Genomic DNA, 16,246 nt, shown 5'->3' on the forward strand with positions numbered 1-16,246 from the left:
ACAGGTCGGAAACAAATTACCAATAATTTCAGTATTATATTACTCATTATCTCTCAGTATTAAACTCTTGCAGTTATTTCGGTACATTACATGTACCGAAATAACTGCAGAGTAAATTGATATAGTCTATCCCCATTTTGGATTTTATCTTTATTTTGTCTTTTGATTTAATTTAAACGTACATGAACCTGCCACACAGTACAGTCAAGATGGTTAGATTTTCCTCAAGTGGGTCTTCACAAAGCCAGATACATATACGAGCTATTCCTCCTGTGTTGTGGTCCCAGGTTGTCCTTAAGTGCCCTTTGTCTTGTGTTTACAATCTTATTACGTATGCTACAGTGTGATCTAATTTTGTCACATAGATTAGTGTAATCTAAACTAAAAAAAAAAGAATACAATACATTACAAGAATTACATCATCCCACCATGTTCACCACATGCTGGGCATGCAAGTCATCAATGATGTGAAACAGCAGATACTGGTATGGATGGGACTGTGAAATACTCCATCAGCTGATTGCACATATACTGCAGAAGAACACGCACTACTTTTACAATGTGGGACCAAAGGTGTTGCTGGAGATTTGTGCTTGTTTTACAGGATCCTCAGTTTTAGGTGTAAGTGGAAAAAGTCTGTGCACACCTGTCATCAGTGAGCCGCTCATCCTGATCAAAGTTATGGTAGAAAATCTATCTGTTTTGCTGTGTGGACCTCTATTTTACAGTTAAATCTGGACGGCATTCTGGTACACTGAGCAGCAAATTGCTTCCTCATAAACTACTGTGTAGTGTTGTGTACTCCTTGCTTAGCTGTGAGACTTGAATTTCTTACAGAAAAGTGATCAGCAATAAACATGCTCTAGCTGTACGGGGGGAATATGCAGTATCTTTTAAAAGAAATCTTTAATCTTTTACACGATTATATTAAAAATAAGACACAGCCACATTCTTTCTCTTGCTCAGATGAGTCACTCTGGCTTCAAACAGTTTGCATGCACCGCCAGTCTTTCTATATCAAGCTTCCTTTCTGCAGGCATGTGGACTGAGACCGTATCAGAGTGGTGTCAGTCACTGACTTCGTCTAGCTGACGACAAAAAGCTGGCAGAGATCGATTGGAGAACTCTCTCAAGGTAATAGGAGTGTGTCTTATGTGTGTGGTGTTTGTGGGTTAGAGGAGCTCTCAACCAAGGCTATTCAATACTCCATCTCAGATCATCAAGAGAAAACAGTGAGGGCTTTGTGTGTGTTTGTGTGTAGAAGGAGAGGGTTGATTGGAAGAGAAAAGAAAGAAATTAATGAGATGATGTCCAAAGTGCCGTCTCCGTGGCTGGTTCTTTGTGTTGAGGTCATTATATCCTGTCAGGGACTGAATACACTAACAATCAGTGTGGTGGTGGTGGTGGTGGGGGGGGGGGGGGGGTGCTTGAAGGCTGACTGTGACTCTTGTTGCAGAGAAACATTCATAGCTGCAAGTATGTACACATACAGCACATCTAATATATAATAATCAGTTAATGACCACATCAAACCTCCACATGAGTATCAAAACCAAACATCACAGTATGATACAACACGACCAACTAAAGCAGGGCACAGTATACTCTGCAGAGTGATGAATTATATTCTATAGTTTATTGGCACAAATAAGACACGGTAGGTCTAATAGCAAAACAGCCTATAAACTCAGAAATGTCTGAACATTAAATCAAAGACAGAGCACGCCAGGTTGCCTATAAGGGATCGAATCGCACCAACAATGGTTAAAGTTACCCATCACATACAGAAGAGCACATCTCTCTGTACAATTACGACGTCAAATGCAAGGGTCATGTATCAACAAACCAGCAGACATGCATGAGTATTGTAAATACCAACAAAAACAGGCCAAACTGCCTACAAGGGATCCAGTCCTCATCAACACCCATCACATGCAGAAGCCACCACAGAGGCCTGACTTAAGAGTTGATTTGCTTAGATTTTTTGATAATCCAAAATTTGCGAGTAAGCTTCCTTGTTTTCTTTTTGACATATCTGTATGCTGATTACAAAATAGAGAATTATTATTTGGTGATTCGGCGCTCAGACTGAGTGGGACCAAGAAAGTTTGTTTTTTCCTGATCTTTGAGTTACAGTAAGTGAGTGAAGTTTATGCTACCACACTTTGATGGTGATGGCAAGAATAGCATGCATGCCGGTATATTTATTGCAGTAAATTAGTGGTGAATCACCCTCATGCATGAACCATACATCAAAAATAGCCTAATTTTACACATTATCCATGATGATGAAGATATGGAAAAATAGAAATACATGGCAAAGATAGTATATTGTCAATATTTTAGAGACCCCCCAAAATTTCACAAATCATGTTTTCAGAGAGCTCATATCTTATTACAGTTTTTCTCAATTGCTTACACACTATAACTGTGCCTATTAACTAAAACCCCCAAACTATAATGCCATCTACCAAAAGACAGACCCATTTCCCAAAACTATAAACACTATTCCCCTGTTTTCACTCATGTGCTCATTTAGAAAGCACTGGCATTCAATATCATTAACTCAAGTCATCACAGCTGGAACCCAATTAACACACAATTCCCCAGGTAGAAACACTAAGAGTCAAAATTATTCACACAACAATCAGAACATCAGGATAAAAAAAAGGGCCATGGGTCAATTCACTTGCCTTGGAACAATGGATCCAGAAAGAACTGAGGCAGAATAAATGTAATTTCTTTCTTTATGTACAAACTCTTTTTATTCATTGTTTTATATTGGTAAATACATGGAAATTATTGTAGTGTATTCTACATTCTTCATCAGTTGCATATTTTTACAGTACATTCACTTTTCCACTCAGTTTCACTTTATCTTACTACAGTACATTGAGGAATTAAAAATTTTGAAAATTTATACATGTGTTGTGTCTTTATATTATGTTCATTATGTGAAGAGGTTGTCTTGGGGGTAAGTAACAGGTACAGGTTTTCACAGTACTGTTTTGAATTCATCTCACCGGTAAGTAATGGCTATTTTATGTGTATTTGATGACTTTTGTGTTGTGTATGCAGGCAAAGTTTGGTTTAGATGTAGAATTAAGTGGTTTGTGTTAGAGGAGAGTCTGGTTTTGACATGGAAGTTTGAAGTTTGTGAAGATGAGTAGTTATGCATTTCTGTTTAGAGTTTTAGGAATTTGAGCACAATTTCAAGAAATATTTCTTAGCAATTAAGAAAACTGTAAGAGGAGCCAAGCTCCCCCTAGCTCCCCTGTGGTTCACACCCTGCTAACAATCAAAATCAGTCTCTCTGTCTGTATGTTCATACAGCCATTGCTTTTGTCTGACCTAAAGTTGTTTCCAAAGATCCTTTAAATCTTTTTGTGGGAATGTCTTCATTTGGGACATAAATCAGGTACAATGAGATAAAGTGTGTGCAATAAATAATGTGGACACAGCACTTGAACTATTTACAAAAATGTTTTTTAGAGGTGGCTGTTAAATATGCACCCCTTAGGAAATTCACAGTTAGATCAAGAAAAGCCGCTTGAATTGATGAGGAACTGAAAACCTTTATGGCTCAGGGGGATAAAATGAAAATGGTGTTAATTAAGTCTGACAATACAACTGACTGGAAGTCATACTGATCACACAGAAAGCAAGTGACAAAAATTAATAGGAAAAATGAAAGTAGGTATTATCTGAATAAGATAAATGAAATGAAACATTATGAAAAGAAACCATGGAAAACTCTAAATGATGTAATGGGTAGCTCTGGGGATAATACACTCTCCTTCATAGAGTCAGATGGCACCTTCATCACAAAACCTCATGATATTACTAACTATTTTAATTAATCTTTTGTGGGAAAGATAAAGACACTAAAAAATGAAATGTCAATTTCAGATAGCAAACTCTCAAAACAATTAATCAATGACTATCTTATGAAAAACAGAAAGAGTAAATTTGATTTTAAGCCAGTTCAAGTGAATACAGTAGAAAAATGTCTTATTAATGTGAATAGTAAAAATTCCTCAGGCTTAGGTAACCTTGATGGGAAACTCTTAGGAATGGTTTCTGACCCAGTTTCATTATATTATTATATATATATTATATATTATTATATTATTATATTACATTATTACATTATTATATTATTATACATTACATTATTACCTGTATGCCATATTTTTAATCTAAGTTTACGGGAGGGTGGTCTGCCCTGGCATGGAAAGCAAAAGTTATTCCTTTACCCAAAAACAAGACAGACATGTCTACAGGTGATAATATCTCCCTATGTCTGTGCTGTTCGATCAGATCTTACATTATTTTTCTGTCAATAAACTTAATTCTGAATCTCAGCATGCCTACAAAAAGGGTCAGTCCTTTAGCACAGTTATAATGCAGATGACTGATCAGTGGTTGATAGACAGGTGCTGTTTGATTTTAGTGCTGCTTTTGATTTAATAGACCATGAGATGCTCTTAATGAAACTCGCTGCATATGGTTTTAATAACTCAGCCCTTAACTGGATGAGGAGCTATTTATCTAATAGAACACAAATGGTTTTCTTTAATGGTAGTAATGGTAGTGTGTAGTGTCCCCCAGGGAAGTTGCTTGGGCCCATTGCTCTTCTCTGTTTTTACCAGTGATATGTCACTTGTTTTGAGTAAAGTCAGTTTAGCTGTGTTTGCTGATGATTCCATATATATACCTATATATATATGCATCTCCATCAAGGGCAGCTGTATAGGGCAAGTTACTGAGGATAAACTTCTAGTGGTCACCCTTGATGGGCAACTATTGTGGCAGAATCACATAGACAAAATAATTGGAAAAATGGGGAGAGGGATATCTGTTATAAGAAGATGCTGCTCTTTCCTTACACCAAGTACCACCTTGCAGGTTATTCAAGCCTTGGTTTTGTCTCATCTTGACTACTGTCTAGCAATCTGGTCAAGTGCAACAAATAAAGTGCTGTACAAGCTTCAATTGGTGCAGAATAGAGCAGCAGTATGTCTTGCACTCAGGTATTCAATAAGAAGAAAGATATACCAAATACACACTGATCTTGCCTGGCTGAAAGTGGAGGACAGACTAATACGCAGTCTTCTGATTTTATTCAGGAATATGTGTGTTTTAAAAAAAAAACCCTACTGTCTGTACTCAAGAATAACATTTTCTCAGAACAGACATAACCATGAAACAAGACAGGTTAGGAGGGTTCATGTTACAATTCCTCAACCCAGAACCGATGCAATGAAAAAAAAACTGTTATGTATAGAGTAATTTCTCAGTGGAATAGTTTGCCATACTTTATTAACTTTTTCTCTCTTTGGTTCTGTGAAATTTGTAGCTCAAAGCATTTGGTAAGTGTGGTCGTAGATACTGCTTGTTAGTATGTACAGTGTATGTGCAAATAAGTGTGTGTGTATATGCATATATATTGTATATGTATACATATATAGAGAGATGTATAGAGAGAGGGTTTCACATGGTTTTGTTGAATTTGTATTTGTTTTTTTTTAATGTTTGTACTGGTGTAATTGTAATTATGTATGCATGTATGTGAAATCATGTGTATACATTTATGTTCTTAACGACCCCAGGAAGAGTAGTTGTTGCCTTGGTAACAACTGATGAGGATCCAAGTAAACAATAAACAATATCTGACTCTTTTCCCCTTCTCAGCCAGCATCTACAGTATTGGTGATGAGCTGGCTGTTGGGAAGCAGCCCATGAGTGAGTCAGCTTTTAAAGCCTTTATGAGTTTTTAGTCTCCCCTTGTCTGTTTGTATCATGGTACATCCATGTAATATCCTTTCATACAGTTTTAATTAAATGTTGTAATGTAAGCACTGGGCTGTTTGTTGTGAAAGGGAATAGCTGTCTTAATGGAACTAATCAACACGGCTACTTATTTGCTTTGTGTTGTTTACTTTCAGTTTAAATTGGCAATGTAAAATGTGATAAGAAAGGATTACGTGTGAACATCAGAAAACCCATTTAGTTTCACTTTTGTTATGCCAGAGACAGTTAATGTAGTTGTTTAACTCCACACAGACTCCAGATGGAGCTATTGACTGGGGTGAACTTTACATGGAGGGAGGCAGCATCTTTGTGCTGTAGGGCTCAGCAAGCGCTGGGGTACCAAAAAAGCATGCTACAAGCTAACAGAGGTGACAGAATTTCAGATTTTTTGTCACAAAGCACACGTGTGTGTGTGTACCCTTTTGTGTAAGACAATGTCTTCTCAACCAGTTCTGCTACTGCGAAAAAAACAGACCATATACAGCAGGGCTGCAAATGCAACAAAGACTAGCGTTGGGCGAAATCAATAGCTTTGCCATTTTTGCATGTCTTAAAGGGGAGTGAAGGAGATAAAACTAATTTGTACTGCTGTAGAACCACCAGCTGTCGCTAGATACCTAAAACTGCCAACAGGTAAAATTTACCTGTGCGCCTGGCTAATGCATTTCTAATACTAAAAAATATACTCCGTCATTATATTAATATTACATTATATGTCTTCTTTGTCATTGTCTTCACAAAGGAATGTCTAAAGTCACAAAATTGTTTAATCATCACCTGTGTTTTGGACCTCTTGTTTTATAATCAAAGTTTCTTTAAGAGCACTAATTGATTTGCATGGCCGTCAGTATAAACCAGTCTAAAATGACACTGAAAATGGGTATTAGACGGTAATATCTACATATTTGGGTGGTGTGATATTATTATAAAACAACATTCATCACATAATGAGATAACCCATGTTATGTAAATTACCAAAGTAGCCTAAATACATAAATACAATAAATACATAAATAAAATGGACAATAATGAGCCATAATAAAGACAATAAACAACCACCGCACTTATGGGTGATTTAATGTCGCAGCAAAGTCGACATGACAAAGTCCAGTGGACAGTTTCACCTAATTGATTATTCATTAGAGCATTTCAGCAATGTAAGAATAAGAAAACATCACCAAGAAACTTGAAGTGAACATTAAAGCTTTTTTTGGATTTATAACATAATAACGCACATATATATTTCTCTTTTGATGTTTCATTCAATAAAACAGAGTAAGTTAATGGACCAAAAACAAAGCTAAAAGAGAGTGAATATTAGACTTACATTCATCAAGTGGACAGAAACACGATCTCAAATGAATGATAATGTTGCTCTGTAACTGCTGGATGTGTTAATAAGCAAGTGTTTGTTAACAATTGCCATATCAACTTAAAAGGTTATTATATTTTACTGTTGTTTCCATAACTTGTTTCTGCCGCCCCCTAGTGGCTCAAAACCAGTCAATGCAGGTGTAAACAGTAAAAAGGATGCTGCAGATTTTAGCCAGTTTAATGGAAGTTGTAAGACTGCTATCACTGTTGGCCGGTTGCTTTTGAAATTAGTAACTAAGTGGTGGAAAATAAAGGGTTAATACCTTGGGGTAGCAATTTAGTTCTTAAACTCAGTATGTTTTAATAACATTCTTTACACACTCAGGGTGTTTTGATTTCAGTGTGGTATATTTTCCTTAAGTGTGATTTCACTGTTATTCCCATATCCCTGCAGACTGTTGCCATGGGTTTCCACTTACTATTTGTGGTCATTGGTAACAGGTGAGGTGGTGATTAAGTGGTAGCTCAATCACAGATACTCATTTTGTGGCTACCCTGTGGATATGTGGTGTCAGGTTAGCCAACATGAGGCATGATTGAGCTCCTGTTAAAACTGGGTTACTGTGGTTTGATTTGATTGTTGATTATTTGACATCAACCTGGATTTTTCAGCTCCTTAAAGCTAGTTCAAAATAAGTCTTATCCTTAGTAAAAGAGAACAATAGACCAATGATTATTAGGTCTTTTACTGTTCATTACAATGACATTTTTGCAAAATTTTGTTGCATACATATACATGCTTTAAATAGTACAATAAAAATGAGCTTACCCAAATTTAGTCCCGGCTACTATAGGTTTGAGCAAAATAGATAAGTTCAGGTAAAGTAAAGTAACGCTATTGGAGCCATTGAACTGATCATTTCATTTAGACAAAGTATGCAACTCACTTCACTCAATATTAGTATTTCACAATCACATCTGGAATTCATTAGAAGCTTTGAGAGGGTTTCATTTCATGGTTAGGAAGCTTGAGAGATAATAAATTCCCTCACCTTCATATGAATTGTTAATGCAAAGCTGCAGAGAAAAGGACTTGTGTCTGTAACCCTATGACTTGATATATTGCCTTTTGTTATGTTTTGTGTCGTGCACTGACTGCAGACTGAATGTAAATGCTTTATTATTGTAGATACAAATATTTGACCAAACATTGACCTGTATTTTGTTCCAGCTAATGGTAGTTTATTGTACTGACCCTAATGTCCTGGTCAATACCTAGCCATTGACTATGAAAGCAAAGCAATGCTGCCGTGTTTTTCTATCGATTTCACAAAATTAAATCCAACAGGAAAGACTGAATGGATAGAGCAGTTTAAATGACAAGACAATATCAAATATTCTCCGCCATCCCGAAACATCATTTGGAGATTTTTGATTAAAAAAAAAAAAATCCAAACGGAACGTCAATCAAACATCAAAGCCAGTCTTTTAGAAGCTATAAAAATCTTTGCTGAATTCCACAGTTTGAAGTCACATTTATATTCCTTTTTCCATTATGTGGATAAATTGTAGCACTTAATATTCACTCTAACAAAGCCCCTTTGTATTTTTCCCTTGAGGGGCAAACCGGAGGAGTTAATTAGGGACAATCATAATGACAACTTGTCAGGACACTATCTTTTTAAGTAGATACTGGCAAGGATTTTCCAAGCCAGCCTGTATTTAACCCGCTGCCTGCTTAGAGGGAGAATCTGCCCAAAATGGAAGGAGCTCAGGATCACCATGCCAGCAGACAGGTGTGTGTGAATGTGAGAGAATTTTAAACCTTAAAAATGTTAAGAAATCAGTGGTGTAGCCAGCAAATTGAGTATTTTAGCACTTTGATATCAGTACACATAAATCCTTGTCCCAAAAATGAGTATACATCTTTTACAGTCTTCTAGATCTACAGTCAGAAGAGGTCATGTCCTTTTTCACTTTTTAAAAACATTTTTTATGGTCACATCTGGTATTTTATCGTTGCCTTTGTTATATTGTCTGTCTAGCACTGTGAAGCACTTTATGATTTTGTTTCAAAAAGAGCTGTAGAAATAAAATGATCACCATGCAAGAAAGTTTGAATTTCTTTCCTTGAAGTGTTTCCCTGGTTACATACACTGTAAAATCTGTGGGGAAACACAAACATAAAAAGTTAACTGCTTCATAGTCTGGCTTCATAAAATGTCCTCTTTGCAGCTTTCATTTGGTAATGACCAAGAAAATAAAACAGCTGAGTTGAAGTGACAGTGAATAACTGAGGTTGTGACACTGTTCAGATTGCAATAAAATACAGTGTGAATACCATACATACATATATGATCAATCCTTAAATTTTGTAGAGTTACATGAAAATTGTTTCTGACTGACTCATTATCAGTAAGTAAAGTTATTACAGTCTCATTCCAGCTAAACAGTGTCATTGTAAATGTTTCTGACATTTTAATAGCATGTTTGTGTTGATGAAAGGAAAAGTTGTCCACTAATATTAATACCTAATAAATCATAGTTAAGAGTGAGATATGAGATGCTTTATTTGAAATGGTATATTTTTAAACAAGTTGACTACCATTTGGTCCACTCTGTTATGTAACATCTAACTGATGACAAGATTTTTCATCATGAAAAATCACTGAAGCTGTCAGCTAATTAAAGATATTATGAAAGAGAAAACATTTCATATTGGAAACACAGCTAACCAGGTGATAGATGTTTCTTAAATACAGCAACATATTCCTTGAAACTAATTCTTGTGCTTGTGTCTGTGCAGAAATACAGCAGGACAGAGAACAAAGCCATGTAGCAGTAATAGAGGTGAACATGGCACAATGACAATGTGATAGGGAATATGTCATACAGGGGCTCATATGCATAACACACATGCTTCCCTCACACACACATTATTGGAGCCTGTCCTTGCAAGGAAAATGACACTTTAAGTCGTAATGTCAGTTGCCAAAAACAACATATAGTTATGCTTCAGTGAAAGGCGCCATCTAGCGACTGTAGTACTTATGATGTGAAGAAGTGATGCAGTACAGATGACATTTATATAAGGTGACAAATTTCCATATTCAGAAGTGGAAGGTTGGGTAGCTGATTAAATCCTAACTTGCAAAAAGTGGACTTAGTGGCCCTTGCTTTGTTTCAAGTCAGGACAGTTTTTTACAAACTGTAACTACAATTGTCGTGGCATTTACTGTTGCCATGATGACTAAGGTTGTCAAACTCACGTTTCAAGTGAACATTTGAACCCAAACCATGATCTTTCCCTAAACCTAACCAAGCAGTTTTTGTCACTAAACCTAACTACACCTTAACCACAGTGTCGTCACATCATAAAACATCATAATTTTTGACAGTGATTTGTAACAGTTTTGGAAAGCACAGACAAATGTTGTCCTGCCAATTACTGCCAATAGAGGTGCCTGATTAGAAAATGCTCCGATGGGTCGTTATGTACAAACAAAACAAAAAGTAAAAACGTATTTACACTAAGCAGGAGCATGAACCTGACAACCTGACATCCTTTCAAGGTTAACTCCACCCATGGACTATAGAATTATGACTGTGTTTCTCTGAAAGAGTTGTTATAATTAAAAGAGAACTTGTGGGATATTAAGAAATCAATGTTTCTTGAATAATAATGGCAACCATGGCCACCTCCACTGTTATATAATTTAATTATTTATTGCACATCAAATTTTTGCCCTTGTCACTTTCATATATTTCATGGTCCATATGTCTTTTGCCCAGTCAGTATTTCATTTCAAGTTTTATATCCCATTTCATAACTATTAGGCTATAATTCTATTCATATGTTATGTTTTGTGTCTTTCTCTTTAGCACAGTCAATACTTCATTTGCAAAGTCAATTTAAATAGAGTTTAAATGTATTTTTAATATAATTTTTGTTTTATTTCATTATTTTATTATTACCTTAATTTTGCTCTATTTTCATTCTTTATTCTTCTATGCTGCGTTTGTGGGAGCAAACGCCAAGACACATTCTTTGTATATAGATTCTGATTCTGAAATCAATTTTCACTATAAAGAGTAAAATACCAATACATAATAAAATGAAAATAAAATAAAATTCTGTTTGGATTGTACACAATAAATCCACTTAAATCAAACAATGTATGCAGCTCACTATCTGGACACTAAACTTTATATTATAATTAGACTTAGTGTTCTTCTGTACAGTGCCAACATGCAGTGATATTTACATACGCTTGTTTTTCAAATAAAAAACTTCATTAATTTTTCCCCCTTGCACTCTTGAAGCAGTGCCAACTCATTTGTGGTGATTCATTTCACTACGTCTTCCTCCAACCCCAGAAGGGCTTGAGACTGATTGCAGCAGAGCTGAAACAAAGGCCACTAATTAGAGGAGAAGTTTAATAGAAGATAATGACCACAGAAAAGGGAACAGAGTACAGTAGATGTAAGTCCGTGTGACTCATACGTTGTTACAACCGTGCTTATCAGTTGTGCTCACCTCAGTGGATCATAGCATGCAGCAAGACAAGGATGTTGAAAGATCTCTCAGGTTTCAGGGCCATGTATTTCATTAAATGGTGTTTATTCTGTGTAAGTGTCTGATATTATGCATACTTATTTCCACATACACATACTGTATATATGTGATTGTAGCATAATTAAAAATATGCTAATTAATTTGGAAAACTGCAACTTTGGACTGAAATCTTGCAGAAAAGGATCAATCCAGGATGACTAAAGGTGAAAAAAGCCCTTACTGCACTTTCTGCACCCAATCACAGCCACTTTTTTTTATTTATTTATTTATTTTTATCTCTGGCTAAACCAACTTTGACAAAAATTGGACTGGATTTGCATTTATGATACACTTTGGCATTGTGCTCACTGTGCTGTGTTTAAAAGCTTTCACTGATAAGCCTGATGGGGTGCTATAATTTAAGGTCAAATACTGTAACTTTGAGAGACTGTAATTTCCACACCACAAACCCAATTTTGATGGAACCTGCGGGTGATGCAGCTTGTCACTGATTGTCCCAAAGGGCATCAACATTATTGGTGGAGGATGAAATATTCGCTTTTTTTTGTGGCAACAGGAGCCTGAGGTGACTTTTAAAATGAGTCAGAGGCTATTTCATAAAGGAGCATTATGTTAAAAATCTATCTGATCTTATGATTGTTGCTGATAACTTAAGTCAAGTCATTTATTCAGGTTTCTTATCAGCATTATTGCATGAAATCATCCATGTAAATTCATTAAAATTAGAAAATCTAAGTATAAAAATAAAGTGAGAAAAGGTTGTTGTTGGTAATATCTTTGATCAAACTGGAAATTGTTTAGATCGTATACCAACCCTGTCTCCTAGAAATGACATTCATATACAGCTTGATTTAAGTTCAGTGCTTTATTAGGACAAAGATGCTGAAATTCGGGAGTAACATGTAAAAAATGTAAATTTCTACAATCAAGAACAAGTCAGAGGTAAAACATATATTTAGAGAAGTAAATGAATAACTTTTGCTAGTGCAAATATTTAGATACATTAAACTTGATTTGACTATAAATTTGACTAAAATATATAAAAAACAAAAAAGTTCTGGTAGCACTGCTTTACATCAACGAACATAGTAATCCAGTTCAGTAAACATTACAAACCACACTAGGACCAAAAGTTGTATCTTTCTACTAATATTAATGATTGTCTGCCATTTTCAACCAGCCCTCCCACTGGGTTTTTATTAGCCACTGTTCAGATCAACAGAGTGAGAGAGAGGAATGTCACTGATTTGATTAACATAGCAGAACATGCAGACCTTTTTCTTATTTATAGTTTTACATGGCACTTTGTCCATGGACTATCCAGTTTAGTTTTATGTAGACCTTTTCATACAGTAACCTTGAGCAAGATAATGTGAAGAACACACCGTTCAATGCATTTGTGTCCCTTGTGTAATCCAAGTCAAAGCAGAACTTGCCATCTGCAATTTGCTGCCGTGTCTGGCATATATAAGCTATTGACTTAAACATGCTCTGCCTTTCTGACAGACTGACATGAGAAGAAAAGCAAAAATTCCACGCTTCAGTTGCTCTATTTGACCTGAGTTCACTTAAATGCCACTCACACAGATTGCTGTACCAGGTAGCACAATAGCTGTAGGATTACACGTGAGATTTGGGTGACATCTTTTTAAGTTCCCAATTGGTTAAAAAAAGAAAAGAATCAACTGACGTCATACTTTCTGGCTTTCCACCACATAGCTGAAGAAGAAAAGAAGCTAAATAAGAAAAAAGAAAGATAAAACCTTGCAACAAATCCAACTGTATATGCTGCAGCTGTCTGTTGATTAAAGGATTTTCTTTTTCACTTTTCCCACACTTCCTTCCAAAGTCTGGAAATCTCTTGCTGTCTGTCTGCTCTCTGCCTTTCTGCCTCTGTCTCATCAATCTCTCTTTCTTTGTTTTTTCTCTCTTTCACCGGTGTTTCTCTCTTGTTCCTTCCCACCTCATCCCATCTGTCCTGCATTCACTATACATCTGTTGTCGATTCTCTACCATAGAAAATGAATGTATCACAAAACAGCATTAGAAAACCCCAACTCTAACCCTAATCCTAACCAACTATAATTATAGTGAGAGTTTGACATTTTGGGACACGCTTATTTACTTTCTTGATGTTTAATCCATTAAAAAAAGAGAGATGAGAGATGTTGGTAGGAGTATTTTGTCACCTTTGAACAGAGCTAGTCAAGCTGTTTCTGGTCTTCATGCTAAGCTAAGCTAACTGGCTGCTGGCGGTCACCTTATATTTGATGGACAGATATGAGAGTTCTATTGATTGTCTTATCAAACTCTCTGCAAGAAAGTGAATAAGTGGATCTCCCCAAATATGAAACTATTCACTTAATCAGCAAGTTGCAGCACTCACAAGTGAAAAGATGAACATCATGAATGTAAAACCCCTCATGGATTCACTTGCGCCATAATTTCACTACAGTGTGATAAAATGAAGTATGCGCTTGGTATTATTACCTTCACCCCGTTTGATAACACTTGGTGTATCAGGATCCAAAGTTCTACCAGGCTATTTTTTTATTTTTACGACAGTGATAAAACAGTTTTAATCATTAACTAACTTTACTGTCTTTTGTAGACTATCATGGGCACCCAACATTTAATTATCACAATCACTCGATGAACATCATAAGCAGAATATATGTTATTTTGGAGTCAGCATTTCCATTGTGTCAAAATACAACAACTGAATGAATCTCTTTAAAGAAAAGGCTCAAAGTTTACAGAACACAATGATTCAAACCCAGGATACATTTTGTTGTCAGCTTCACTGGTTATCAACACAGAACACAAGGCGTATAGAGTAGGCAGTGTCCAGGGTGTAAGCAATAAAATTGAAAATTGTCATAAAGGTGACCACCACCAGTTTATCCCAGTGACATAGGTGGCCACAGTTACTGGGTCTCTTATTATTTTGGAAACTATACAGTGGCCAGATCACCATAGCTGACATATACATCATTGCTGCCAAAATGTTATAGATGATTACTAGCTTGTCAAAACAGAAGGGGAAAATTGAGGTCAGATTTCCCATGGTGATCAGGATTATGAAGAGAGCAAAGATGAAGCACAAGGAGTACACAGCCGCACACCACTTCAGTCCAGGGGAGATGAATTGCCTGTTCTCCAGAGATGTGAAGATGAGACAGGCAAGAAAGGTCTCCAGCATCTTCATTATGCCGGGCAACGTGGAGAGGAACCCGCTGTTCTGTCCACTTGGACGAAGGAAGTTCAGGGCCACTTCACCTGCATACACCCCAAAACAGACCCAGGACACCACAGAGGCAGCGATCTCGCGGTGGCAGGCCTTGCAAGTGAAAAAGGTGGGGTACATGATGGAGGTGGTCAGGCACATGAGGCTTGCCAGCATAGCAAAGGCAGTGGTGAAGTCATCCCAGGCGAAAGGTAATTTTATGTTGAGAGTGGTGAACTCCAGGATGAGAATTAGAAGGGTGAAGAAGCAGCAGAAGCACCAAGTGAACATGCACCACGCCCAGTAGGGAGACGACACATATCCAACAGTTGCCACAAGGCTAAAACACATACAAGTGAGGATGGCTGCCATTATTCGCATGATGCCCACAGGCTGAGTGAGCGACCGGAACTCCACATTGACCATGGCTGGACAGGATGAGTCTCTTTGACATCAAAAAATTGCCAACAAACTCGATTTATTCTAAGTGCATCCCTCAGCACAACAAGGCCTTCTGAGATACCAAAACTGCTCCTGTTGTTTCTAAACCAGATCCATGCTGAAGAAATCCATGTAGGCAAAAAACCGGGCAGGTCTGTTCTTTCAAATCGAAACTGTGGTGGAGTATATTCAAACAGAGCATCCTGGGCTTATCAGTACGGTTTATGGTCCCTGTTTCATGCCACTGATTGGATACTGGTTGGGCGTTATCATGTTTACCACACGAAACACACATTGGACTCTAATCTCCAACATACTGATGAGATAATTGAGAATTGCTTGATTTCTCAATAAACACACAAAGAGAGCATTGTCAGGTTTTGAAACAATGTAATCAAACAATACTATCAGAAGCACAATGCATCATATTTCTGAAAGAGAGAGCACACACAATCTAGGATTACCTTTTCTCTCTCTGGTGAGTTGGCACCCAGTCAGTTCTTAAGTACCCTTTTAAAACTGAGCAATACCCATAGCTAACCCTAAAGGTCAATGATCAACCCTCAGATAGAAACAAGGGTCAAGAGTTCAACTAGTCTATAAATAATATTTCTTCTCAACCAGATATGGCAGAATAACAGCACACAGGTGTGGACCAAAGCAGCATCGGATAACAGAGTGACATTGTTATCACATTGAATTGAAGAACAAACAAGACTATCCTCTAAAGCAGCCATTCTCAACAGTGGGCCACGGCCCACAGGTGAGCCTCAGAGCGCCATCTAGTGGGCTGTGGAGGCAGTGGTACTGCCAAATGGTTAAAATTATTTTTTCTGGTAATTTACAAGTTTACATAGCTAAATATTTTTATAACT

At 36.8% G+C, this 16,246-nt stretch overlaps 1 protein-coding gene across 1 annotated transcript; it reads right to left on the minus strand.

Annotated features, from left to right (window-relative positions):
* Nucleotides 1-12,592: 12,592 nt before the first annotated feature.
* On the minus strand, nt 12,593-15,569 carry LOC137168406 (myeloid-associated differentiation marker-like). Its single transcript, XM_067570960.1, has one exon. It carries the CDS (start codon nt 15,354-15,356, stop codon nt 14,505-14,507), a length of 852 nt encoding a protein of 283 aa, XP_067427061.1. The 5' UTR covers nt 15,357-15,569; the 3' UTR covers nt 12,593-14,504.
* Between the last annotated feature and the right edge of the window lie 677 nt (nt 15,570-16,246).

Source organism: Thunnus thynnus, chromosome 17, assembly GCF_963924715.1.
Source record: "Thunnus thynnus chromosome 17, fThuThy2.1, whole genome shotgun sequence".
NCBI lineage: Eukaryota > Metazoa > Chordata > Actinopteri > Scombriformes > Scombridae > Thunnus > Thunnus thynnus.